Source organism: Vipera ursinii (assembly GCF_947247035.1).
Source record: "Vipera ursinii genome assembly, chromosome: 1".
In the NCBI taxonomy this organism is placed as follows: domain Eukaryota; kingdom Metazoa; phylum Chordata; class Lepidosauria; order Squamata; family Viperidae; genus Vipera; species Vipera ursinii.
Window position 1 is genome coordinate 321,855,549 of NC_139512.1, and position 26,796 is coordinate 321,882,344.

Below are 26,796 nucleotides of genomic sequence, written 5' to 3' on the forward strand. Positions count from 1 at the left end.
TTATTTTATGAATGAATTCCAGTGGTGTGCATTTACTGCTACAGATATTAGGAGAACAAATTACTCCTTCCCTCTGCAGCTTCTTCTCTTGCCCCCCCCCCACCTTGCTCTGGAGAAAGGCTAAGTGCTCTTTGAAGCAGATCTGGGGAAAGGCATGTAGGTACATGTGAAAGAGATGAAGGGAAAGAGTCTCTGCATAACTGGAAGTATGTTCATGTGACGTTGATAAATGTATTTTACTAGAAAGAATTTTATATGGCCAGATTATTTTAATTTGATCTATTGTTTAATTCTGAAGTTATATTCACTCTGAAACTTTTGTAGAGTTTCCAGAAATATGTATTATCCAGTATCAATTTATATTTTCATGTTTGCATTGCAAGTTTAAAATCTGAGATTTTATTCTGTTGAAGATTTGTAAAACCTAAACTGTAACCTGAATTGAATCCATCTTAATTTATGACTCCTATTTCTCTTTGCTTTGCTTCCCCCCACCCTGCTCTCTCTTACACACATACATGCAGGAGCATACATAACGTATGTTCATAAAATTAAAACTGCAAAAAAATCCAGGAAAAACTTACAACACAACTTTCTGCAAAGCGTATACTTGGTTAACAACAGGCAAAAATCTGATGGCAGTGTTCGATATTAACCTAAAAGAAGAGAAATATATAGTCATAATTACTTAAGGGACGAATGAGAGATTCATGAGAAATGCCTTCCCATCATGGGTGCCCTCCAGTTGTGTCACTGCAAGCCAGAATGTTCACTGTTAATCCAATATATTTGCAGGAAAGCAAAAATGATTAAAAACAGTGGGATTTATAATCCCACAGAACCAGAGAGTGCTAGATTGGAGAAAGCTGTCCCAGGATGATCTTGTGATCTTGTCACTGACATTATTTCTGACTCCAGTAAACAACTTTGTTCAGATATGCTGCATAGTTCTCAGCTACAATATGTGACACTGAAAGGGGAAAAGCAAGTTTTGTCCTCACGCTTATGAGGATTCTAAAGGGATTCTGAAATATGAAAAGAAGCATCAAAGAACTTGTGCTGCAGAAGAACTAATGAGTTTGTGGAGTAAGTCACATATCCAACACCAGGGACAACTAGTTCCATTCCAAAGTCAGCCTTCAAATCAGTATCATAATGTTCTGCAGTGTTTCAATCTTTCTGGTTATTCACAGTCTAATAACGGTTTATTATCTGACTTATTTAATATCCTCACAACATTTGCTTGAGAGCAAAACAGCATGCAAAGGAAGGCTTTTAAGCACTACAGCCAAGAGCCTGTGAATACTGATGACATTTTGCTCTTTGCATCTCAGAAGGAGAAGTGACAAATCTTGTCTTACTCAGTATGCCAGAATGTGACTTGGCTGAGTGACTTCCTGAGAATGGCTATCCAATAGATAAGTTGCTTGTGTTTCTCTTAGTTTTTTCAGGTAGTGGACATAGGGCATTTTTTTCCTGAGAGAATAGAGCATACAGTTATTAGGTCTGAACAGTGTTTTATGCAAGCAATTATATTTATTTGTAAAGTAAACAATTCAAAATAAAATTCTTAGCAATGACATGGATAGATTTTTCTCCAGGATTATGGTTCTCTAGCTTACATGTTTCAGAGATGTGAATGTATGTTTTTACAACACTGTGTTATATGGTCATGTTTCAGCAAGGGAATGTTTTTGAATCTGAAGTGGAGCAAAAGGGAACACGTTTACTGCAGCATGAATTGTCAGGCTTGAACCCCTGCCAATGCTTCTCCCCTGGTGCTAGGACCTTGCCAGTTCTTCAACCCCTATAGATGTACAGTTATAAACTAAACCCATCATGAATTTCAGTGCCAAGGAAATCCCATTCCCTTTCAAATTTGAACTATATATAGGTTCACATTTGTTTAAATCTGTTAAGAGTAAAAATGTGTGGATGGGATTATAGTCATTAGAGTTGGTTGGTTTGTAACTAAAGCAGCATATAAGCCTGAACAAGCAAGCAAGCAAATAAATAAATACAGTCTATGAACAATATGATGTTTTCAAATACTGCTCTGTAAAATATTTCCTGCAAATATTTTTAAATCACCTCCTGAATTGTATTTGTTCTAATTGTAGTATACATTTTCTTAATCTTTTCCTAATAAACATACATTTATATCCCACTTTCCACTATGTAAATAAACATACATTTATATCCCACTTTCCACTATGTATACTTTTTGTGCATACACTTTTAAGCTATCCAAGGTATGCTTTTCTTCATGCAGCTTTCTTAAATGTTCATTCCAATGAAAGAAACATTCGGATCTAACCTAGCCAACTCAGCACATTGTGTTTTTATCTGTTCTGGAAGATTCCATGTTGGTATCTCCTGCCATTGAACTTGAAAAATGGAATTTATGATGGATTTCTTTCCCATCCCTTGAAATGACAGAACATTCTAGAATCCAGATTATAAATGAACAGCAACTCTGGAAACAAAAGAACCCAACAGTGCGATCTAATAAGCCAAAACATTTGCAGACAATAGTTCCCCTTACTCTTTCCTTTTAATGAAGTTTATATCTACAGTATTGAAAAGGGCAACAAGTTACCATTTGGAAACAGATTGTCCATTTGGCCTGTGCTGGAAAGGAGCAATTAACAATTTTATGTTCTGTTTGAAAAATCTTTGGAAACAAGTCAAGGGCACACTTTCCTTAAAAAAAGCAGGAGGGATGGAGAAACAATGAATTGAAGGCCTTAACAAATACAATTGGACCCTAATCATTTTTGTTCTTTTTGTAACTGCATAAACTAGTTATTAACCAGCATTTTAGTGTTAAATACTTTATTAATCTATATGGATGCCTGATTATGATTTTAAAGTTAGTAGAAAGTTTAAATATTAACATGTGGAAGAGGAACGCAAAGTAATTGCAATTTCATTTTCCCAATTGAAACATATATTAATAGAAATAAATGTGATATGAAGCTAAATTCTCTGTGTGTTTACTCAGAAGTTACTCCTGTACTTCAGAGGTATATATAATAGTGCAAGCCTCCTCTTCTAAATGGTGATGTCAATAATATTATTTGCCCAGAAATCATGCCATGTGAAAGGGTAAACCTAGTTTCCTAATTGTGTATGACTCAATACATGTAGTCTTCAACTTACAACCACAACTGAACCCAACATTTGTGTTGCTAAGTGAGTCAGTTGCTAAGTGAATTTTGCCCCAGTTTATGACCTTTCTTGCCCCAGTTGTTAAGGGAATCAGTGCGGTTATTAATTCAGTGACACAGTTAAATTGCTTGTCAGCTTTCCCATTGACTTTGCTTGTCAGAAGGTCACAAAAAGTGATCACTTGACCTTGGGACACTGCAACCATCTTAAATATGAGCCAGTTGCCAAGTGTTTGAATTTTAATCATGTGACCACGGAGATGTTGCAAAGGTCATAAGAGTGAAAAACATGACTTAACATAGACTGTATTTCTTTATTTGTTTGCTTCCTTGTTCAAACTTATATGCTGCTTTAGTTACAAACCAACCAACTCTAATAAATATGTCACTTTTTTCAGTGTTATTGTAACTTTGAATGGTCACTAAATGAACTGTTGTAAGTTGAGGACTTACCTGTATATAGAGCTGGTTATGATTTATCAGTACCAAGTAGATAAAATGTTACTACTGTGTTTCCCCGTAAATAAGGCCCAGCCAGAAAAGAAGCCCCAGCATGATTTTTCAGGATACTCGTAATATAAGCCCCACCCTAACAATAAGCCCCAGTTAAGATTGTCAGCCAGACAGATGCATTTAATACCGTATTTCCCTGAAAATAAGACCTAACCAGAAAATAAGCCCTAATGCATCTTTTGGAGCAAAAATTAATATAAGACCTGGTCTTATTTTTGGGGAAACATGGTATTAAAACTACTTGTTTAACAAGGATTCAAAATTATAATGGCATGGGCAAAAGTAACTTATAACCTGTCTTTGAAGTTAAGATTCACCACCCCCACAGTCATGTCATCACTGTGCAGTCGACTTGTATTTATGATAGTTGCAGTGTCTTGTGGTCATATGATCACGATTTGCAACTTTCGTGGCCAAAGCAAAGTCAGCTGGGGAAGCTGGATTTGCTTAATGACTACATAAGTCCCTTAACAACTGTGCAATTTGCTTAATAACTGCAGTGAAAATGTCCATAAAATCAGGTCCAGCTTAATGACCACATCACATAGCAATCGAAATTCCAATCCCAACTGTAGTCGTAAGTCAAGGACCACTGGTACTGCAACCTTTAGAAGAAAGTTATTGTATGACTGCAGGAAGCAATAAGCAAATAATCCCATTTTCTTGGCACCTTTCCTCATAACATGAAAAGTCTAAATATTGTGATGCCTGAAAGAAATGGAAAATTAAATTTACACTGGTATCTGCAGCTCTGTCCCTTTTCTTTATTCATTAAGTTTTTAAAAAGCCACTCAAGTTTTCTCAGTGGAGTGTGTAATGCTGTGATGAAGCGCTGAGATTCTTTTGCCTTTCCATTATATCTCATCAGCTGATCAGTGTGAAATAAAGCTGGGAAAGAACTGGTCTGGCATGGCATTTGTGAATACATTGCAGTGCCAAAAATAATTAAAAAAGGAAACACAATACAAATTGCTGCATTTGTCTCAGGTAGAGACCATAGTTTTTTAGGAATTCAAATAAGGAATGGCAGCATAGTACCGAATGTGTCACAATTCCCTAAACCAAACTCAGCCTAACTTCTTGTATCTCCATCACAACTTAAGGCAGGGGTTAAAAAAAAAGCCCTTTGGTCATGAAAAGTGTAACAATAACAGCAAAAAAGGCCATTATATCCTTAAGCTTGTTTCTTCTACCATAAGGATGTGAAGTCTTTTTTTCCTATCATTAACATTTGCCTGTTTCTGAGTTTAATACAATATAAAAAGGTAAAGGTTCCCCCGCACATGCGTGCTAGTCGTTTCCAACTCTAGGGGCCGGTGCTCATCTCCGTTTCAAAGCCGAAGAGCCAGCGCTTGTCCAAAGACGTCTCGGTGGTCATGTGGCCGGCATGACTAGACGCCAATGGCGCATGGAACGCTGTTACCTTCCCACCGTAGTGGTCCCTATTTTTCTACTTGCATTTTTACATGCTTTCGAACTGCTAGGTTGGCAGAAGCTGGGACAAGTAACAGGCGCTCACTCTGTTACGCGGCACTCGGGATTCAACCCGTCAAACTGCCGACCATCTGATCGACAAGTTCAGCGTCCTAACCCACTGAGCCACCGCGTCCCTTTTAATACAATATAGATATATTCAAAGAATATATGAGCTACTTGGGAAAAAGAGGGCAGCTGTTGTAAGCAGTGCTGCATGAATGAATTTTTGATGTACATGTAAAGTTCTAATTCCTATTCCAATATCTGACCATATCCACAGAGTGGTAAGAAGATAGTAAAGGGAAGAGCTGCTAGACTTTTTCCTGTTGAATATCCCTTCACTGCAAATATCTGTCCAAACAGAAGGGCACTATGGCTTCAATTAAGTCAATGGATTACATTTAGAAACAAACCCTCTTAGAACCAGGATGCTCTTCTGGATCATTATGTGGATTATTATGGCAGCAAAGGGAAGAGCAGAATTGCCCGTTGCTCCTTAAACATAACAGAATTAGAGATATATTTCTGATAGTGACTTGCAGTGCTTTGAATTACATAGTTTATTATATACTTTTTCTCAGAAGGCTTTTGAAGCTCATAACATGTTTCATATATGGAAATGGGAGAAAGAAGAAACTGCCACACTTATCAAGCAACAATTCCATTTTATTCCCACAGTTGCATTCTATAAACACTAAAAAATATAGCAATAAATGCATACCGGTAAGCATAAGCAAGAACCTGAAATAAAATAATGTTGCCATCAACAAAACTTTCATTTTTGAACTGAGAATATGAATTGTTTTCACCACAGGAGCAGTTGCATTAATTACGTGAAAGAAATTGACTGGATGGTTATTGTGTAGACAAAACAAAATAAAAAGAATACTGTATGTAAAAATAACCTGATTTGAAACAGTTACATAAATAACAAACTTACAAATATCTGAGACTGGGAAGTTTCTGGAATGCATTTCTATCAATATACACAAGACTGTTTGCTTTCTCAATCCTTCTGTATGGAAAAAAGAAATATGTCCATAAGAATATGTATTGTAAAGATTTAAGTCTTGCTGTTTGATAGTAAATAGAATGGGTAATCAGTATTTATCTATTAAGCTGTATGTAACTTGTCAAATATAAAATTTCACTATAACTTTGACATCAAGTTATATGTTTATAGAAAGACACCACCATCTCTTGAGGACCATTACCCTACCCTACTTTTCTGATGTCAGTGTAATCAATGTATACATCTGCATATGATAACTATAGCCCTACTACAAGCTTATTGTGAATCAATTGTTAGATGCTTACTATCATACTATCTCTCTATTGATCTGTTCTTACCAAACATGATAAGTTAGTCTTTTGATAAGAACAGATCAATAGAGAGATACTGTGATAGTATGAATTATGAATGTCAATTTATCACTAATTTATTATCACATGACAAGTTAGTCATAAATTGACTTTATGAATTTGATTTCAGCCAGAGCTTATCTTGGAAACTTACCTGTTCAAGGATTATGATCCATCTGGCAATTCCTTCCTTTACTCCAAATGCATCATTCCTTGCAACTCATTGAGTAAATCAGGGCTTTAATATTTGCCTTTTGAAACTGTTTATTGTCTTAGATTATTATTTGAAGCTTCTCCAAAGTGCCACCATTTTCAATATCAGGCAAGCAGGAAAAAAGAGGCAGCCTTTTCAGTGATGATACTACATCTTCATAATACCCTCCACAGAAATAGTTGGTGAGTGATTTTACTCAGTCTAGAAGTGAAGAAATGGCAGCCAAGGGCTAATTTCTATTTTTGTAATAAAAATATTAGTGCATTTTTTCAGGCTCCAAGGGAAAGGTAGTCATGGTACTATGCCTCTAAGCTCATGGTAGTCACCAATGGTGGGATAGAAATAGACTGTTGTCCTTTTTCTTTTGATAAATATAAATAACATTTATATCATTTCATCAATAAGTTCATCACATTTTTATGAGATTTTCTTTCAATTCCATTTATTACTTACATTTCATAAAGCTTGGGCAGGTGTGAGAAAACATCTGATTCTATAGTTTCCAGGGCATCATTTTGAGAGATCTCTCTGTCAAGAAAATGGAAATAAAAGTTTATATTGCCTTGCTAATGACTGGAAATGTTAATAGGGCAAATACTGTTTGTATGAAAACAAATAATTCAAAAATTTGATAATTTAAAAGAATTAAATAGCTGTAAACTGGAGTCAGTTAAAACACACTATTGCTTTCAAAATTAAATCATATCTCTAAACTGTTCTCTACAAATGAGACATAATCTTCTCAATTTAAAGGTTAATGTTTGGAAGAAAGAATCTAGTTTTTTTTTCAGATAAATATAGTACTGTACTTGGAATCAACCATCACAGCAAGAAAGAGACTTGCTTAAAAATCTTTCTTCTTGATTTTCAGGAGTTTGTGTATGCCTTCACCAATTCTATTGACATGACTGCCTGGAAACTAAAGTAATACAGGTCATTCTGCTGTCCATGTACCCTCACTTCTTCATATTGGCATTAATGTCATAAGTAACAACTCTGCAAGAATGTGCAATATCACAGCAATAAACATGTTTATTTAATTATGGTTGGCTGAGTAACAGATGTTGGCTGGCTATGTTTATCCAATATATATAGCCATAGATACACAAACTGCTGTCAAGCAAACCAGGCTGCTGTATGTCTTAGCAAGGTATATTAATGAGGGGGTCTTTGATGTTCTCTGAGCTTGGTTGTTTTCTTCCAACCATGAGCTTAAATATTTCCCTTAATTGATATGAAGTATTAACCTTATCTGCATACCTACATACTGTAGGTGTTAGTCTAACTCAGGGGTCAGCAACCTGAAACAGTGAAAGAGCCACTCGGAACCGGTTCCCTCACAAAAGGAAAAAACTGGGAGCCGCAAAAAACGTGTGCACAGGCGCGTACATGCGCGCAGGCACAGAACAGGGTTTGACTGAAGAGTGGAGCCAAAGTGAGATATGCACCTACCCTGCATATTTGAATTGATTGGTTGAACTTTTTTAGTCCCACTTTTTTTTTGGGGGGGACTGCACATGGCAGAGGACTGAGAGCCGCAGGAGACGGCTGAAAGAGCCGCATGCGGCTCTGGAGCCGCGGGTTGCAGAGTGGTCTAACTGGACTCAGTGTGGGTTTGGCAATAGTGGGATTTACTTTAGAGATCTTTGTATGTTAAAGGGAATAAAAATAAGGAATCATTTAACATTTTTTTCTAAAAAAATTAATCATGATTTTCAAGGCTAATATCTTAATAAAAGTTCAATGTATATAAACTAGTAGAAATAAGATTAAATAATAAATATCTAATTAAAACTAACAAAAATAATCCACAATCTTCTACTTCTTTTCATCAGATATAGATTTATTTTCTTGAACGTTATACCTTTAATTTATTTGGATTACTATTTCTTGCTCCTTTCTGTGCTCTGCATAATATACTTAACTTGAGAAGGTATAGCTATGTATATATGTATGTATCTACATACAGTAAAACCCAGATTTTCTGTACTTCCATTGAGCAGACTCCAGATCAATCATCAAAATTTTATTTTGGAGTTTATTTTACTTATTTTATTTTATTGAATTTATATACCGCCCTTTCCCGAAGGACTCAGGGCGGTTTACAGGGTACTTAAAACATTGATACAAAAATTAAAAACAATTAAAAAGATTAAATTTAATCCCTGAAAAAAATATTAAAAACCCCAATTAAAAAACTCTCAGCCTGGGCCGGAAAGCTCGAAGAGCCAGGTCTTCAGGTCCCGGCGAAATGAATGAAGGTCGGGGGCGGTCCTAAGCTCTGCGGGCAGCTGGTTCCAGAGGGCAGGCACACCCACAGAGAAGGCCCTCCCCCTGGGTGTTACCCACCGGCAATCTTTAACCAGCGGCACCCTGAGAAGGCCCTCCCTGTGGGAGCGCACTGGACGAAGGGAACTTGATGCCGGCAGCAGGTGTTCCCTCAGATATCCTGGACCCAGGCCATTTAGGGCTTTATAGGTCATCACCAGCACCTTGAATCTCACCCGGAGGGCAACCGGAAGCCAATGCAGCTCGCGGAGTAGAGGTGTTACATGGGAGTGTCGGGAAACCCCCATCACAACTTGCGTGGTTGCATTCTGCACCAGCTGAAGCCTCCAAGTGGTTCTCAAGGGCAGCCCCATGTAGAGAGTGTCGCAGTAGTCTAAACGGAAGGTCACGAGTGCATGAGTGACTGTGCATAGAGCATCTCGGTCCAGATAGGGTCGCAATTGGCGCACCAGGTGAACCTGGGCAAAAGCCCCCCTGGTTACGGCTCCTATGTGATCTTCAAAATTGAGCCGTGAATCCAGGAGGATGCCCAAGTTGTGAGCCCTATCAACGGGGGGGTAACACCTCATCCCCCATCGTTAAAGATGGAATAGTCTGGTTAACCCGAGATGTCGGTATGCACAGCCACTCACTCTTGGCAGGATTGAGACGAAGCCTGTTTCTCCCCATCCAGACCCGGACCGCCTCCAGGCAATGGGACATCATGGCGAGGGCATCACTGGGTTGGTTTGGGGTGGAGAAAAAAGTTGGGTATCATCAGCATACTGATGATACCCCACCCCGAAACCATGAATGATCTCGCCCAGCGGCTTCATATAGATGTTGAACAGGAGGGGTGAGAGAACCGACCCCTGAGGAACTCCACAAACGAGAGGCCTCGGGGCGGATCTCTGCTCTCCCGTCAACACTGACTGCGAGCGGCCCAGGAGATAGGAGGAGAACCACCGTAGAACGGTGCCTCCCACTCCCAACCCCCTGAGACGCCGCAGTAGGATACCATGGTCGACGGTATCAAAAGCCGCTGAGAGATCTAATAGGACTAGGACAGAGGAACAACCCCTGTCCTGAGCCTGCCAGAGATCCATTCTTTCCAAATTTTCTAGCTTTTTTACATATTCACCAAGCATGATAGCATGTCCTTTCTTGTTGTTTACATTTCCAATGTGTACTTGAAATGATTTTATACATCGTAGACAGTTTCTCTTGTGACTTTTTATTTATTATTAAATTTATACCACTCATCTTGCTGAGTCTATGAAGTATAGATATATATTTGTACATCTTTTTTTTTTAAAAAAAACCTCTTTAAGATTATAACATAGTGTAAATTCCAGTCCTTTCAATCATATATTTTCTCATTTTTTTCATTTATAAATTATCATACATTCTTTCACCTGGTTCACCTGGTTCTCAGTAGAAATTATGATCATCATCATTCTAGCCATTGTCTACCCATTGCAGGATGAAGGCCTCTTCTGCATGTTTCCAACTGATATGGTCCTGAACTTTCTTTTGCCAATTGGGCCTGCAATACTTGCTGATGTCATCAATCCATCTTCTGTGGTCAATTTTTATCAAGTGGGATCCATTCTATGACTGCCTTGGTCCAACTGCCATGAGTTCTTCTTGCTATGTGATCAGCCCATTTCTATTTCAATTCTTTTACTGTCTTTTTTTTAAAAAAATATGTTTTATTGATTTTTAACATAATCACCTTAATATTTGGTAAAGAGCGCATTGTCTGGGTTTATATTTTTTTAAAAAATAATAACAATTATTTTCTATAATTCCATAGTCCATATAATGGCTTTGCTTGATTTTCTCTTCTTCCAATAACATTCTCTTTTGCCAACCTTAAATTAATACAGTTCTTATTATTTGAATAAATGACAAATATAGTCATTTTTCTCATGTTTCTGCAAATAATAACCACCTCAAAATAAAGCTTCTTTTCTAATTGATCATCTTGATTGCCTCATCATAGATCCGGTTTACAAAATTCTTATTTAAATTTGTTTTCTTCACAATATTCAAAACATTCTTACTGGTTAAGATGTTCTCAAAATTAGTTATAGTTAAGTATTTAAGTCTTTTTTCCACATACAAGACATCCCAACACTTTTACATTTCTCATATCTTATAAAAAGCTAAGAAAAAAACCCACAGAGAAAACATTTTTTTATATAAACCATCCCAACAATTTTATATTTCTCATATAAAAAAAACCAAAACACAAAGGAAAAAAGAAAAAATACTATTACTTGAGGGGTTCATCCCTCTTAAACTAATCTTTATTTATATCCAAAATCTTTCTATTTCTTTAACCATATTCAAATAGATGTTTAATTTTTAAATATTCCCTCTGGTAAATTCCATCATCTAACTTCTTAATTCTCACTTTAGCCTTTTTTTTGTCAAACATCTTTCCTGATCAATATGCTTCACTCAATCAAAAAGTCTTCCCATAATCTTGTAAATGTTGTCCAGGTACAAAAGGCAAAACAGGTAAGATGTTTTTATAGGAAGTTTTCGCCCCTTCGTATTCATTGAAAATCTTTTCTCTTCTTTTTTTCTTGATTTCATTTATCATTTTTTGTCTCTCAAATTCTTGTAGTTCTGGCAGAATCCATTTTGTCAAATCTTTTTTCTTGTCCTCAAACTTATTTTATGATCTTAGAGTATGGGTTATCTTTTCCATGTTCAGTGTTTCCTGTAAGTTTTTTTTCCATCTGAGTTAAGTCATATTTCCTTCTATTGTTAAGTTCCATCTTGAAATCTCTCTCTTCTGTCTCATACACAGTTCTCTGTTTTTTTCTGCTCACTCTCTATTTTTATTTTCTGAGAGTTTTTGTGTTGTAAAGTAAAATTGGAGATGTATTCATTTATATTTTCAAAGTTATTTTTAATTTCCTTTGAGATCATTGTTGTTTGAATTAGTTGCAACATAGCATAAATATCTTGCTGGAAAGTATTTGCTTTTTCTTGGTATATTCTTTCTGCAGATCTCTTATTTTCCATGGTAGCCAAAAATCAAGGTTTTCCTTTCTCTGTAGACAGCTTTAGAGTCACAGTTGAGATGGTATTTGTAATCCAGAAAGGTCAATTTTTTTCTCTAAAGTTTATAATTCTCACTTTGTAGATAGCCCAAAATGTTTTCTTTTTTGGTCACAGCTGTTCTCTGTTATTAAGACATTGAAGGTCACCAAAAACAAGTTATCTTTTTCTGGGCTTTGCCAGTTCCTATAATAAAGTAACTACTGTCATATATTTTCATCCACCACTAGATGTCAGCACCAGTTCATTTTTCAGTAATAGACAATTGTTTCCCTCTATTTTCATGGTTTAAAAGGAAAATCTTAACAGGTTCCACTGATTTTAAACCTATCCAAATTAAGTTTTATATTCATTTCATTTCAGTATATTTCTGTTCCCCCTCAAAAGTTTAATTCACTGCTTCTGTCTGTAGGAGGGTGGGGCAAAGATCCCCCTTCTTCTCACTTTTGGAGGTTTTTTGCTTCTTGGTTTTTTTATTTTTCTTTTCCCCCCAGGAAATCAATTTTAAAATAGAAGAGAGAAAATCACTGTTCTTACCCAGTTCCAAACACATTGTTTACAGTCAGCTTAAAGTAGTGCTTTTGGGCTTTGGCTGCTTTGGCTAGACTCTGAAGTTAAGCTAGCCTTTCTCCTGCTGGTTTCTGGAGAGCTTTTTGCAATCCGATAGGATCAGCTGCCATCTCTACGCAATCAGCTGGACTTCCTTCCTTCTTTGTTGCCTCTATGGGGCAACTTCAGGCCCATTTAGGGTCCCCTAGCAGGCAGAAATAGGGTGTGGAGCCCCTTGATCCCTTGGCTACTTGCACTACTGTGCGAAACCAGAAGCCTCCAATTCTTTTACTCTCTTGATGATATCATACTAGTATACTTTTTTTTGTTCTCTAATCCATGTGTAGGTCTTTCTATCTTGTCTTGTAATGCCGAGTGTGTATCTTTCCATGGCTCTTTGTGGCACTTGTAGCTTTTGTCAAAAATATGAGTGGGGCAAAGTAGAAATTATACATTTTAGGAATTACATGTTCATAATTTGTACATAATGATGTACAATTCATGGCATGAGCCCAGGTTACCACAAGAACTGTCTCACCTAGTCAGGTGATTAAAGGCATGTTATGGATCTTGTCAGCTAGAGAGTTTTGACTGGTAGTGTCCAGGAAGGGATCCTTCTTTGCTGCTGCCCCTGTCCAATGGAATATCCTATCCCCCTGAGATGAGGCTGGCCCCCACCCTTTTGGCCTTCTGGATGAGGGTTAAAACCTGGCTCTGTCATCTCGCATGGGGATCCAAGGGCAATATGCAACCCTGTGGTAGTTGATGAGTTAGGCCATTCCCTCTGTCTTTTTAACTCCATCCTTTTAACTCTTTTTAATGTAGTCTTTTAATTTGGGGGTTTTTTTTGTATAGATTTTATAGATTTTTAAAAAATCTATAAGCCAAGATTCACTTCAATAGTGAGAGTGATAGTGTATAAATGTGTTAAATAAATAAATAAATCCATTTCAAATTCAGTCTTACAATGTTCAGAACCATAAACTCTTTTGTCTCCTTTAAAACTTTCTAATAACTGTAAATAAGGAAACCATTGGCAACTATGTTCCTCTGCCACAAGTTTTTCTCTTGATTTTATTTTGTATTCCTTGTAACAAAATTCTAGTATCTCACAATAAGTTACCCATTTGTATTTGCCTATTTTGTTTGCCTTTAAAATGTTTCTTGTGCCAAGAACCACAAAGTTTTTGTTTTGAGTACAACCTGGATTGGTACTTATTCCATATTGTGGAATGTAGCATGTTTATGTGATGTAATAGAATGCATGGATAACCTTGAGGAAAGAGTGAAGCAATATGGCTTAGAAAACTATCAGACAAAAGAGGCAGGAACCCACAGTTGTTTAATAGTCAATGAAAGAAACAGGACCTTAATGGGTCTAGCAGTTAAAAGTGGTGGATGGGAAATTCGTAATTCCACACTTGCAGAATTTAGCTGTTTGGGAAGTTTAATTGACTAGAAATACACTCATAAATAGTATATTTAACAATTAATGGAATTTAAAACCATCAGATTTATGAATAAAGAAATTGTTTTTACGAAATCCCCTTAGCCAATTCAAAACGGATGACTTCTTAAGGTCTGCTTAAAAGGTTGATTGATGATTCTAGATATATCTCCCATGAAAAAGGAGTTCCATTAAACATGAAATCTTCACAGTAAAAGCCAATTTTCTACTGATCTGATGGACTATCAGCGTATATTAAAAGCAGACTGGACAGGTTCAGAAATACAATATGTAAATATGGGTAGTCAGTTCAGGTTTTTAGGTGAACTCTTGGAGGCTGAAGCTGAGATATGTACTATAAATGTTAATATCTTCCTTTCTTTATACCTTCTTTGCATCCACTTAGGGCATTTGACAATGTTTTTGCAATAAATTGGGCTGGTAAGTATTATTTTTCTTCCCCAGGAGAGAGACAGTAGAGAAAGAACATATTTAATTAACCTTATAAACAACTTAGAAAATGCAAGCACCAACATTTATATCCACCTTTATATAAATTATCCATTCATATCAAGAAATGCGATTAACTGCATTTCTATTGCTAATTCCACTACATTTCACATTATGATGAAGCTGGGAACAGCAGGTGCTTTACAGTGACACTGTATATTTCACTTAAAAAAAACCAAGTTGTAAATTAAACAAAACAATCCAGTTTCTATAAAAATATGTATTTTAAGTTTATAAGCTGTCTCTTGCAATTCAGCCAAGCTGAACAACTAGATGCAGCTCCCACCTCCTTGAATACTAGCTCCCTCTAAAAGGGATTGTTTTTTATTTGAGAACACACTAGGTTTAAAATAATTGTAATATTTATCTTCTAATTTATATAGTATGCAGAAAGGAGCAGAGGAGGAAGTTACTATTTTGGCAGGTCTAGCAATTCAGAAATGAGCAGAGGAAAAACAATAGTTAGGCTTATGCTGATTAAATTTTAAGCTTTCCTGCTGTCACCGCCTTCTCCTCTTCCTCCTCTCATGTTCTGGCAGACAATTAGTCAGGTAGGCTTGAGTCCCAAGAAGACCTAAATTAATCATCCTACTATTTGGTCTCTACGGAATTTAGATCTTGCTAGCCTTCTACTATTTTACCTAGTTTTTTCTGGCTATTTTGCTAAACCTTCAGTTTAGTTGAACCAGTTCATCTCCAAATGGCTACAATACTATGTTATATTTTGTTATATTTTGCAAGCCTCTCTGGGAAGGATATGCAAATTTTATTCTTTGTAAAGTGCCATGATCCCAATCGTTATTCTTAAAGTTGCCTTATGCTGTCCTTTCTGCTCCAAGTTAATTATGAAGATCAAAATCAGATTTTAGAAATGGCTCCATTGTTAACATTCAGAGTTCTGTCTTCCCCTTTATAGTGAGATGTATGGATTTCTGCTGTATTTCTATTATATTCGAATCAAAGTAAATATTTCTGAATATTTATTTACTGTTGAAAACAGGAAAACCAAATTCAATTTTTTAAAATCTTTGTCCTGTTTTTGCTTTACTTCATTCCTTTTTTTATCATATTAGCTGCTATGTAAATAACACCAACTTTATATGGTTACCACTTTTACTGTTTTTAAGGGTCACTGATATATATATATATACATACATATATATACATATATACACATAAAAAAGTTAAAGGTAAAGGTTCCCCCGCACATGCGTGCTAGTCATTTCCAACTCTAGGGGCCGGTGCTCATCTCCGTTTCAAAGCCGAAGAGCCAGCGCTTGTCCAAGGACATCTCCGTGGTCATGTGGCTGGCATGACTAGATGCCAAAGGCGCATGGAACGCTGTTACCTTCCCACCGTAGTGGTCCCTATTTTTCTACTTGCATTTTTTTACGTGCTTTCGAACTGCTAGGTTGGCAGAAGCTAGGACAAGTAACAGGCACTCACTCTGTTACGCGGCACTCGGGATTTGACCCGCCAAACTGCCGATCTTCTGATTGACAAGCTCAGCATCCTAACCCACTGAGCCATTGCGTCCCTTATATAGACACACATATATATACATATAGTGCTTGATTGTTGACCAGGAACAGTCGATATAATTTTTCTGCTGATGAGCACATTTGGAATTTTGCAATTTTGTTGTGGATGATCTCATAAAATATCCACTGTGATGTATGCAGCCTGGTCACATAGCACTCCTTTACTAGAAAACAACATTTCATGATAGTTCTGTCATCCCTGTAACCTGTCAGATTGCTCTGTACCATCCTAGCTTACCTGTGCATTTTTCCTGGCATTGGGAGATACTAATTTGTAGCCACCTACAATTCTTATTTCATAAGAATGTTTACAGACCAGACTGGTGCTCTTAAAAATAAAAATGCTGAATGCTAATATGTAATTGGTTGTTAAGTTCTTATTTGTAAAATAATTAAAGAATTTTAAAAAAGGAATATAAGAATAAATATATACTGCAGATCAGAGGCCCCTAACCTTTTGGGTATCAGGGACCGATGCCGTGGAGAAAGGGTTTTCTGCGAACCAGAGGGGGCATGGTTTTGCATACTGCCCGCATCCCGTAGTTGGGGCTTTGCTTGTTTGTGTAGCCCAGTTGCTGACATGCCGCAGCCTGGTTCCAGTCCAAAGACTGTGGGTTGGAGACCCATGCTGTAGATGAAGGTTTTTGTAGGTACCAGCTAAGGTATCTGAGGCACAGTAATATCCAATCACATCTCACCAACTACTGTTGTAGATGGATTTTTTGATTCCCTTTCATCCATCCTCTCCCAGCTGATAGTGTCCCTTAGCAACATAGACATGTTTGTTATGTTTACATTCCAATATATTACAATTTTCCCTGCCAAAGTTTTGGTTCTGGTTCTGGTTCTGTTTACTTCTTAAACACAAATCTGCAGCTACTTCATTCTTGCCTCAATCTGATAGAAAATTGCTGTCCACTCTGCCAGTTCATCCATCTAACTATGTATCTTCTTGCACGTGCACACACTATTATTTCTTAAGTAACTTTTAAAGTGGCATATAATTTAGAAATTGTGAAAAGGAAATAAATATTTCTTGTGACGGAACTGATTTGAATGAATTATCTTTTAATTTTGAAAGCCTCGGCTACTGTCTATAAACAATTTTGGGTAAAACTACCAAGTATTCTTTCTTTTGGTTCATGACCCAGGAATTACTGTAGCAACTTGTCTTCGAATTAGTCTTCAGCTTCTCACAATCAGCATGATTAAGTAAGGTCAGCTTCAAACCAAATACTATGGATTTTCTTAAAAAGCAATAGCAGAATTAAGGAACAGACTTCATTTTATTTTTCTTCTTAGACATGAATATGATTTTTTTTAATGTTTAGAGCTTCTCCTGTTATACATTGCCCCACAATTTTAAAATCAGTGCATCTAAATATTTCTTTTTGTATTTTCTGATTATACAGAAATGGCAGAATGGCTGCAGATCACCAATTAAGAAGCAAAGTTCTAAACTCATCTATGTTTTAAGGTTTTGGCACAGGAGGTTGCTATAAATTAAAATGCAAAAGCATACACATCTTTTACTGAAGAGAAATAAAAGCAAAGCATAATGTACAATAGGATGTAATAGCTACATAAATGGGAAAAATATGTTGCACACTCTTAAAAAGTGCAGAACTTTATCATTCTTTCTCTGCACTGTAAACTAAATTAGGGTTGCTGAAATCAATGCCATCATTTTGAGCCACCTCTTTGTAGTGGCCTAGTTGCAAGGCTTCAGCAATTTTTGAGAAACCATTGTGCAGACTGCAAATAGCCCCACTGAGTTCTGCAGATAAGTCAATAGCTACAATTTGGCACCCAGCTGAGAAGGAAATATCGCTTTTCCTCTGTGCACCATTTATTTTTTCCATGTAATGGTTCATATATAACCAGGTATGTATATGTAATGGTTGACCTAGGTATGTAGCCTGAGCTTATAAATATTAGCACCCTAGTTGTCTCATTAAACTCTGGTTTTATGGAGTATTGCTCTTGGACCATTGATTCCAAACATTTTAAAATACGTCTAGGAAAAGCCCTGCTCTTTGATAGTAGCAATAGGTTATTGGCAGGAATAACGTAAACAATCAACTCCTTTTTGTTAGTTCTTCAAGAAACTGAAAGCATAACATAGTGGTCAAGGCCACTCACATTGATAGGCCTTGATGGTAAATAGCAATGCATCAGGTACTCTCCTAGTTAGGTAGATAGAGCAAAACAAGCCATAGAAGGGAGTCGTTTCAGTGAGGATGTCAACATATATTTTGCCTTTTGGGCTGTTTTAGGTGGATGATTGAAATGGAAAATAGATTTGATAATTTCCACTTTATTTTAACTCCCAAATCACATCACTGAAGATCAGTTATTTGCTGCTGAGTATCTATATTGTCATCAGTCTGTGTTTTGGAGGATGCAGATATTCAGTGGCAAATAACTGATTTTATCTTTTGCAGTCAGCTGTTTGGTTGTGGCCCCCGGGTTGAGAGAATTGCACATCCTTCTTCTAAGCAATAATCTACGTTGGGAAGAGGTATGTGCTGTTTCGCTGTTGGATCATCAGTAAGTAACAGAATAAACACATGCCATAGAAGTACTTAAGGCTTGACTAAAAGTACTTCAATGGTGAAATAAAACCCAGAAACTACTGGAAGAACATCCAAACTACTTGTGGTGTATTTTATCTAGTTTCTAGCCTTCAAACTGATTTTTTTTCACATGCCAATTTTTTAAGAATAAGAAAAGCACATTAAAGGCTGTTCTCTAGTTCCTGAGAAGAAATGCATATGATTATGAAAATTCAGCAGTGTGCACATTGGCCTTAGGACAAAGTGGGAGTTAAATATCTTAATTTACATTAGTAGAGATTATGCATAACAGCTACATTGTTGCAATGTACCCTGGAGAGTATAGACCACCTAATCTACATGCACTTCACTGTGCATTTTGATATTTAAGTCATATAGATGCTATTCAAGAGTAAGCATTTTATGAATTGTAATTTAATTAAGATACCTGAAAGACCGTTTCAAAACCACACAGAAATATCTGAAATAATGTCAAAAACGTACAAAAGCCTGCCTCATTTGTCAAATAGAGGAGGCTTCTGTTTTTCTATCCTTTTCCCAGAATACCTGAGAAGGTCTTTCAAATGTCTCCTGGTGGGTTTTGAATGTTATCAGTGGGGTTGTTTTTTGTTGCCTGTCTTTCCATTATTCCATTATTTCCATTATTAATGGGTTCAGAGCAATACTTAGTAGTATATGATGGAAGCACCTGATTAGAACCTGTTTCCACAGTTCTGAAAAGGTTTGTAAGTGCAAGTCCAACAGCCAGCTAACTAATGTTCCACATGATGGAACCTACCTTTTCAGAGAATCTGAAAAGAATTGTAATTTTCACCAAACAAGGTTTCCTTTAGACTGACATCCTCGGTTGGAATTAGAAAATCTGCCCATTCCTGATTCCCAGTCAGTAAACCCATCCCAAAACAACTTCATAGGGTTTTTTTTCTCCTTCTGGATAAACACATAATGTCCTTGTAGCTCTTGCACAACAAGTCAACTCTTTTCTCTTATAGACTTGGAGCGAAACAAAGAATTAGCTTCTCTAGCCTGTTTTACTCTAAGTTATGGCTTGTTTCATTTTTGTTATTATTCTTGGAATAATTAAGATCTAAAAATAATTTTTTTTGCAGGCTCTATGTTCCAGATTTGATTTTGGGTTTGGTAAGGAATAATCAGATAGTCTAGTGCTGCGGATTGGTAATCTTTGTTAAGTATAAATATGTTTATGTTAAATAAACTTAAAAAAATAAAAATTCAGTAAGTGTAAGATTTAAGGGAATCCCATGTTGCAAAATATATGCCTGTATTTTTAGGTGCACTGTGTATGAATGGTCCTGGAAAACAGCAAAATCTGGACTTTGCTGCTTGTATCTGCAGTGTTATGCTACTCTCCACTTTTCAGCTCAGAGGCTAAAAGCAAAACTATACAGGATCATGGGTGGGTATGGAAGTGCATTCTTTCATATTTTGACAACAAGGGGCTAAGTACTCTAATAAAGCTGGACTGGCACTTGTATTAGAGTTGGCAGCTGTTTTAGACAATTGATGTTGGATATCATAAAAGGGCAATCAAGTACCTTATATTTATTTCATAACTTGTGCTTTTTTACTGTTAGGAAGGGCAAGAAATGGCTATGGGTTTTTCTGCCTTACTTGCAACATAGTTAGCTAAACTTGGATGATGTCCAGTCTCATCAAGGTTCATTTGAGAAGCTGACTGGAGCAGAAGCATTCTTGCTAAGGCAAATCTTGCATGATATGGACCATGTTCATTGTTATCTTCAGACAGGATAGATTTCTTTCTGAACCTTCAAGGAGATAGTGTGGAAGATGAGGGATGGGATGTTCTCCTTCAATAAAGGAAAACTTCAGGTTGGGTGAGATAAAGAAGCCTTCAAAAGACTTATTTGGAGTTGTTCATTTCTGTGACATGGATGCTTGTGTTATTTAAACTTTTTGAATTTTAACAGTCAATAAAATGGTATCTTGTAGTCTGGAAAATCAAGATGTGTGTGTGTATGTGGGGGGGGGTTATTTATTTATTTATTCAATTTCTATAGATGATTATTTCAGTCAATGACTCTGCATGGCTTGTAGTTCAAAACATACTGTATATTACAATTAAAACACTAAAAACATTTTAAAACAATAAAAAACAACAAAAACATCCAAAATAAATATTCATAGCAGCCGAGATACCTGACCCGTTAACAATAAAGCTAACAAATGGGGCCCTTGACATATTTAGTGTCCCAGGCTTGGAAAACTACCAGGTTTTTAGAGCCTTATGAAAGACTAACTGGGTTGGGGCCATTGTAATCTCCAAAGGGATAATGTTCCATAGACCAGGGGCCTCTGCAGAAAAAGTCTGTTTTTTTTAAGTCCCTGCCAACTGACATTCTTTTGGCTGATTTGTTAGATAATGTTGGATGGGTAGATGGGGAGAAACTCTTGGGAAAAAGGCAATCCTTCAAGTAACCTGGACTTTAAAGTTGATAACCAGCCCCTTGAAATGCACCCAGAAGCACATGTTAACCAATGCAGGTCACACACAAGTGGTGTTATATGTGCCTGGCACATATAACACCACTTTATATTATATTATACCTGGCACCATTTACTGCCTGCACAGCCACATTCTGCACCAATTAAATTTCCAAATGATCTTCAGGGAAAACCCTGTGTAGAGTGTCTTGCAGAAATGAAGATTTCTTGGGAGATTGCAATTCTCCCACTTGGTGTCTCTTCTGAGCCTTGAGGGGGAACTAAGGCAGAAAATAAGGCAGGCTCTATGTGAGCTTACTTGAAGTGGGCAGCTTATGCAAATTACCAAGACTCCTTAGAGAGCAGGGACAACTGCTGAACCAATCTGTAAAATGTTTACATCATCCTTCATTACCTGGAAACGAGCTGCCTGCCTTGTATAATATGTGAAAGAGTATTGATTGGGGAGGTGATACAAGGGACAGATACTGCTAATCAAAAGACAAAACTCTAAATGCTAAAAAAAACAACTTTCTATTGAAAATACATCAATGTGCCATGGCAACTCTGTGGGGAAACTGCTCTGAAAACAGGGGTATATAATGAATATGCAAATATGACCAATCAACATCAGCAGCATCTGCAGATGAGAAGTAGCAATGAAATGTGAAATAGCTGACAAATTAAACATATAGGCCTTAAAACATTTATCGGCAGTAGTCATGATAATTGCGGGACACAAACTATACAATCAAGTGATATGTTTGCATAGGTAAAGGTAAAGGTTCCCCCGCACATGCGTGCTAGTCGTTTCCGACTCTAGGGGCCGGTGCTCATCTCCGTTTCAAAGCCGAAGAGCCAGCGCTTGTCCGAGGACGTCTCCGTGGTCATGTGGCCGGCATGACTAGACGCCAAAGGCGCATGGAACGCTGTTACCTTCCCACCGGAGTGGTCCCTATTTTTCTACTTGCATTTTTTACGTGCTTTCGAACTGCTAGGTTGGCAGAAGCTGGGACGAGTAACAGGCGCTCACTCTGTTACGCGGCACTCGGGATTCGACCCGCCAAACTGCCGACCTTCCAATCGACAAGCTCAGCGTCCTAACCCACTGAGCCACCGCGTCCCTTTGTTTGCATATAGAACAAGAAACTCCTTGTTTGAGCTTCTTCCTTCCCCCACCCATAACATCATGGTTGTACATGCACATGCACACCAATATTAAAATGAATAGTATGCTGTTTGAAGAAAACAACTATTAATAATGTAATGCTTCTATGTGATAAAAGTCATTTCGTCTACAGTATACAAATTAGATACTTCAATACACATATGGCATGCTGGCATACTGCTGAGCTGCTTAAATAAATAAATAAATAAATCTCACAATAAATATATATTTCCCACTGAGATTTCATGAATTAAAAATTCATCCATCCTTTCAGAGGAAAGGATGGCTTCAAATAGGCTCTCTCTCAGGGCCTTTCTGTAGAAAATGAGTATGAAAATTTCAATGCATTAAACTTTGCCAGCAAAAAGAGCTTTCACAAGGAACAACAAGTTCAAATTAGATTCAGGCCAATCCCTCTAGAGTGTCTTCTGGTAGTGAAAATGCATGTGGGAATGAAGAGCTTGGTGGAGATGACTTGCATGTCATAGGAGAAGCATTAAGCCCTTGTATAAGTGTAGTCTTTGAAATGGATGATTGAGCTTTGCTGAGCTGAGATCATGAGACAGTCCAGGTATTTTTTTCTCTGTTACAGAATTAAATAATAAATATGGGCTCTTACCAAATTGTTTGATGGATATGACCTTCAAGCTGCAATGTACATATTTGCCATTTGTGCTGATGCTCCAGGAATTGGGGTTTAATGTTATCTACTAAGAGGCAACTTTCAGTTTGTGGCCAAAGGAATATTTTGAATTGCAAGAAGTTCGATTTGCATTAAATGGGGTTATTAGTTACAGATTTCTTGTATTACTATATAGAATATTTATAATGTTTAGCTGGATTTGTACACTACTCTGTGACGAGATAAGATAAGACATAGTATGCTTAATTATGATTTATGAATAAATAGGAATTGGCTGATCTGTAATTTGCCTTGTTTGGCTTTGTCTTAGCATATTGGTAAAATCAAAAAGCATATATAAAAACTTCAAGTATATAATTATTTTGTTTTGGGTGAAGGAACCAAGCCCAGTCCACTTTACTTCTTGAGAAAATTCCTCTACTACTCACATTGTATAAAAGGGAGGACAGTTTATTTTCCTCAGTAACAGTTGCTGTTGTTCTTGGTGCTTTGGGGCAGAGATTCAGAGCTCGACTCAGAAAGAAGCCCTTTCTGAGCAAAGAAGAGCAGGGCTGGCTTATTGTACTTGGAAATGAATGAACAACTATTGTCATCTAAGTAGGGGCTCCCATAAAGTCATTAAATCTGCAGATTATAGCAGTGGTCTTGGTAAATTGTTAGGTGTCAGCAATTGCTGCTAATCTGGTACAAGTCACCCTTAAAATGCCACTATGATCATTACTGACATATGGGGCTGAATCAGATAGCAATTTACAAAGCACCCTTTTAAGTTAGGAACTGCCTTAAATTAAATAAAAGAGTCCAAATGAAGTCAACCAAACATTAAATCCAAGGGTGTCTAGAAGGGGATGTCCCAATCTGTAAGATGGCAGACACAATGTTGTGATGCTATCCCCAAGCCTTAGATAAGATTCTGACTCCTCATAGGTGCTATTGCTTAGTCTTGAACTAACATTGCAAATGTCTATTCTGTCATTGGTTTTGGTGCTCAACTGAGTTATAATAAAACCCCATATGTGTGTTTGTGTGTGTCTATCTTTATCTCATTGCTAGATAACACTGCTTTGGAAGGCTACTTCTGTTTTGCTTTCTCCAGATCATTCAATAAATCCACATCAGTATTCTAGTTTAATTCAATCTGTGCCAATTTGATGGCTTTTATAATTGGATTGTCACTCTTATAAGTGGCTGCTCCTTATATTGGCTGGGAATAAAAGGAACTGATGTTGAGCATATTTAGAAGGCATGAAGTTGCTCTAGGCTGGTTCAATTAATACATTGTGGGTCAGGGAAGAGAAAGCATACAAGGGACCAAGATATGAAGATATATAAAGTAGACATACTGAGTATATTTGAAAATACATACATTTTTTCCACTTCTCCAAATCCCGAGAAAGCTCCTTTGGGGATGATTCTTATTTTGGTGAGGAAAAATATCCTGAAAGCACAAGAAGATACATATTTTATTTATTAAGTACTGCATAATAAAATATCTCAAAAGCACAAGAAGATGCAGATGTTATTGAGTAGTGCATAATATTTAATATTGATTCACTTTTTGACTAAAAATCATCTAGGATTACCTGCCAAAAATATACTAAGTTATTGAGATACTATAAAATTTCTTCAGTTTGGGCTTTCTCCTAAATCTGATAGTGGGATTCTGAAAAATGTGCACCTTTTTTTACCTTGGTAATAAAAACAGAGCGGATTAAATGAATCATGGGCAGAAGAAATATAGCTAGTAGACCATGGCTCCAGTTTGATGTAGCTGCCAGAATGCAGAGTTCAGAAGAAATGGAAAGACAAGAGTAAAAGACTCTGCTCAACCATGAAGATGAGAGAATGGGTGGGATAAAAATAATAAACCATAATAAAAATGGAATACTTAGCAAGTTAATAATATAGCAACATTATGATAGTCCTTTACAAAAAAATATAAGTGAATGAACATATTTTGTGTAAAATGCATACAGTCATTAGCAAGCAAAATTCACAGGGTATTGTTTTATATGCTTTTAAGGTTGTTGTACTGGCTTAAAAGCAGAAACTGCAAACAGACAGGCTAGAATATATTTATCTGAAGGATCTGCATTAGCTGATCAGGATCTACAATTCCAAAAAATTCAACAGCTGCATGCAGAACTAAAAGTTAAAAATCTGATTGGCTTTTGCCGGATGCTTATATTTGTTTATATAAGTGCAAAAAGGAATATTGGTTGCTTGTTTTGAGTTTGGTCACCATGCAAATCTACTAGGCCAAATTAGAGACCTTGAACACCACTCAGTTTAAGCTTTTGGGTGTTCTATAAATAAAACAAGTGAACAATAACAAAAAAACCAAACCAAAAATAACAAATATCCAAGGTCAATTTAAATTTTAAAGCCTGATCAACTGTAAAAAGAATTTAGGCAAATAACTGGAAGATGGGACTCTTAATGATTCCAGACATAATAATTCATAATTCTTTAAAGACATTGTATTTGTACCACATGATGTAGGGAAACACTTAAATGGCCTTTCCAGAGCCATTCTCAGTGGGAATTCATTGGCTACTCTTTGAAATAGACTGATGAATAAGACAACATTTTTGTCTGATTCATCAAAATAATTCATTCATAAGCTGATACCAATATTCTAATATCATACTTATTGTTTACAAATTTTGGAAATGTTAATTTTGAGAATATAGATCAAAGCAGGTTTTAAAACATAGCTTATCCATCTCAAAATATGGCTCAATAGTTTAGTTTTATTTGTATAAACCTTAGATGAGGGATCTTCAAACTTGGCTCTTTTATGACTTGTGGACTTCAACTCCCAGAATTCCTCAGCCAGCATGCCTGGCTGAGGAATTCTGGGAGTTGAAGTCCACAAGTCATAAAAGGGCCAAGTTTGAAGACCCCTGCCTTAGATTCTACCATTTCCTTTCTTCCTTTAGTTAATTTTAAATTGGTTAAAAATTTACTATTTTTTCTGGAAAATCAAAAGCGTTTGTTTCAATTAATAACTATTATTTATTAAATTCATATGCCATCCATCTTGCTGTCCAAGAATTTTTCATTCAAGCCAAGAATGTTGTTTTAATACTAACCAGAGTTTAACAGAGAAACTATTACAGTAAAAATGTATAACCCTGAGTTTAACTAAGCCATAATTAATACCAAAAAGAATTCTCAGTTTGGATAAATGGTAGCATAGACTGTGTCATGAGGCTTCCTCTGGGATGTTTCTGCATTAATTTAGTGTTATATCTCTACACGACCATTATGGTTTTTAAGGATGTTTAATAGTGCAAATTATTAATGTGTTTTGCTTCATTTTGGTGTATTGAAATAAAGAGACCCTGACCTATATAATTTTGAAAAACAGGGCTAAAGTATGTATGAATCAGAACAATGTGACTGATTCAAAAGATCTCAGTTAAAAGGAGTGGAAAATTAGAATGCCACCGCTGTAATGTCTTTATACAAATCTACAGTACAGTATGTGTGTAACTGAAGAACTGTCTATATTTCAGGTCACTATGCTTGCAAAAAAAATATATAGGTGGAAAAAGTGCTGCAGAGGAAACCCAAAATTATTCGGGGAGTTTGAAAATTTTCCCTGCAAGAAATTAGCTACAAGATTTGTGATTCTTTAATTTGAAAAAACATATGGGTGAGAAAGGACATGAATGAGGTGGATGAAATCATTCTCAACATGGAGAAGATAGATAGGAAGAAATTTTTGTCCTTTCTCAAACATTAAGACCAGCAGTCATCCAGTCAAACTGATTGAAAGAAGATTTAGTGCAGACACAAGCAAGCTCTTCTTCACA

At 36.5% G+C, this 26,796-nt stretch overlaps 1 protein-coding gene across 1 annotated transcript in view; it reads right to left on the bottom strand.

The window, feature by feature from the left end:
• The window catches only part of FSHR (follicle stimulating hormone receptor), a gene marked incomplete at its 3' end in the record, with an annotated part of 86,341 nt that overhangs the window by 20,452 nt on the left and 39,093 nt on the right, over nt 1-26,796 (bottom strand). Inside the window, exons 2-5 of the mRNA XM_083350672.1 lie at nt 24,342-24,413; nt 7,189-7,263; nt 6,100-6,174; nt 585-656 (exon numbers count right to left, since the gene is read on the bottom strand). Coding sequence (XP_083206798.1) covers nt 585-656; nt 6,100-6,174; nt 7,189-7,263; nt 24,342-24,413 — 294 coding nt within the window. The remainder of the gene's footprint in view (nt 1-584; nt 657-6,099; nt 6,175-7,188; nt 7,264-24,341; nt 24,414-26,796) is intronic.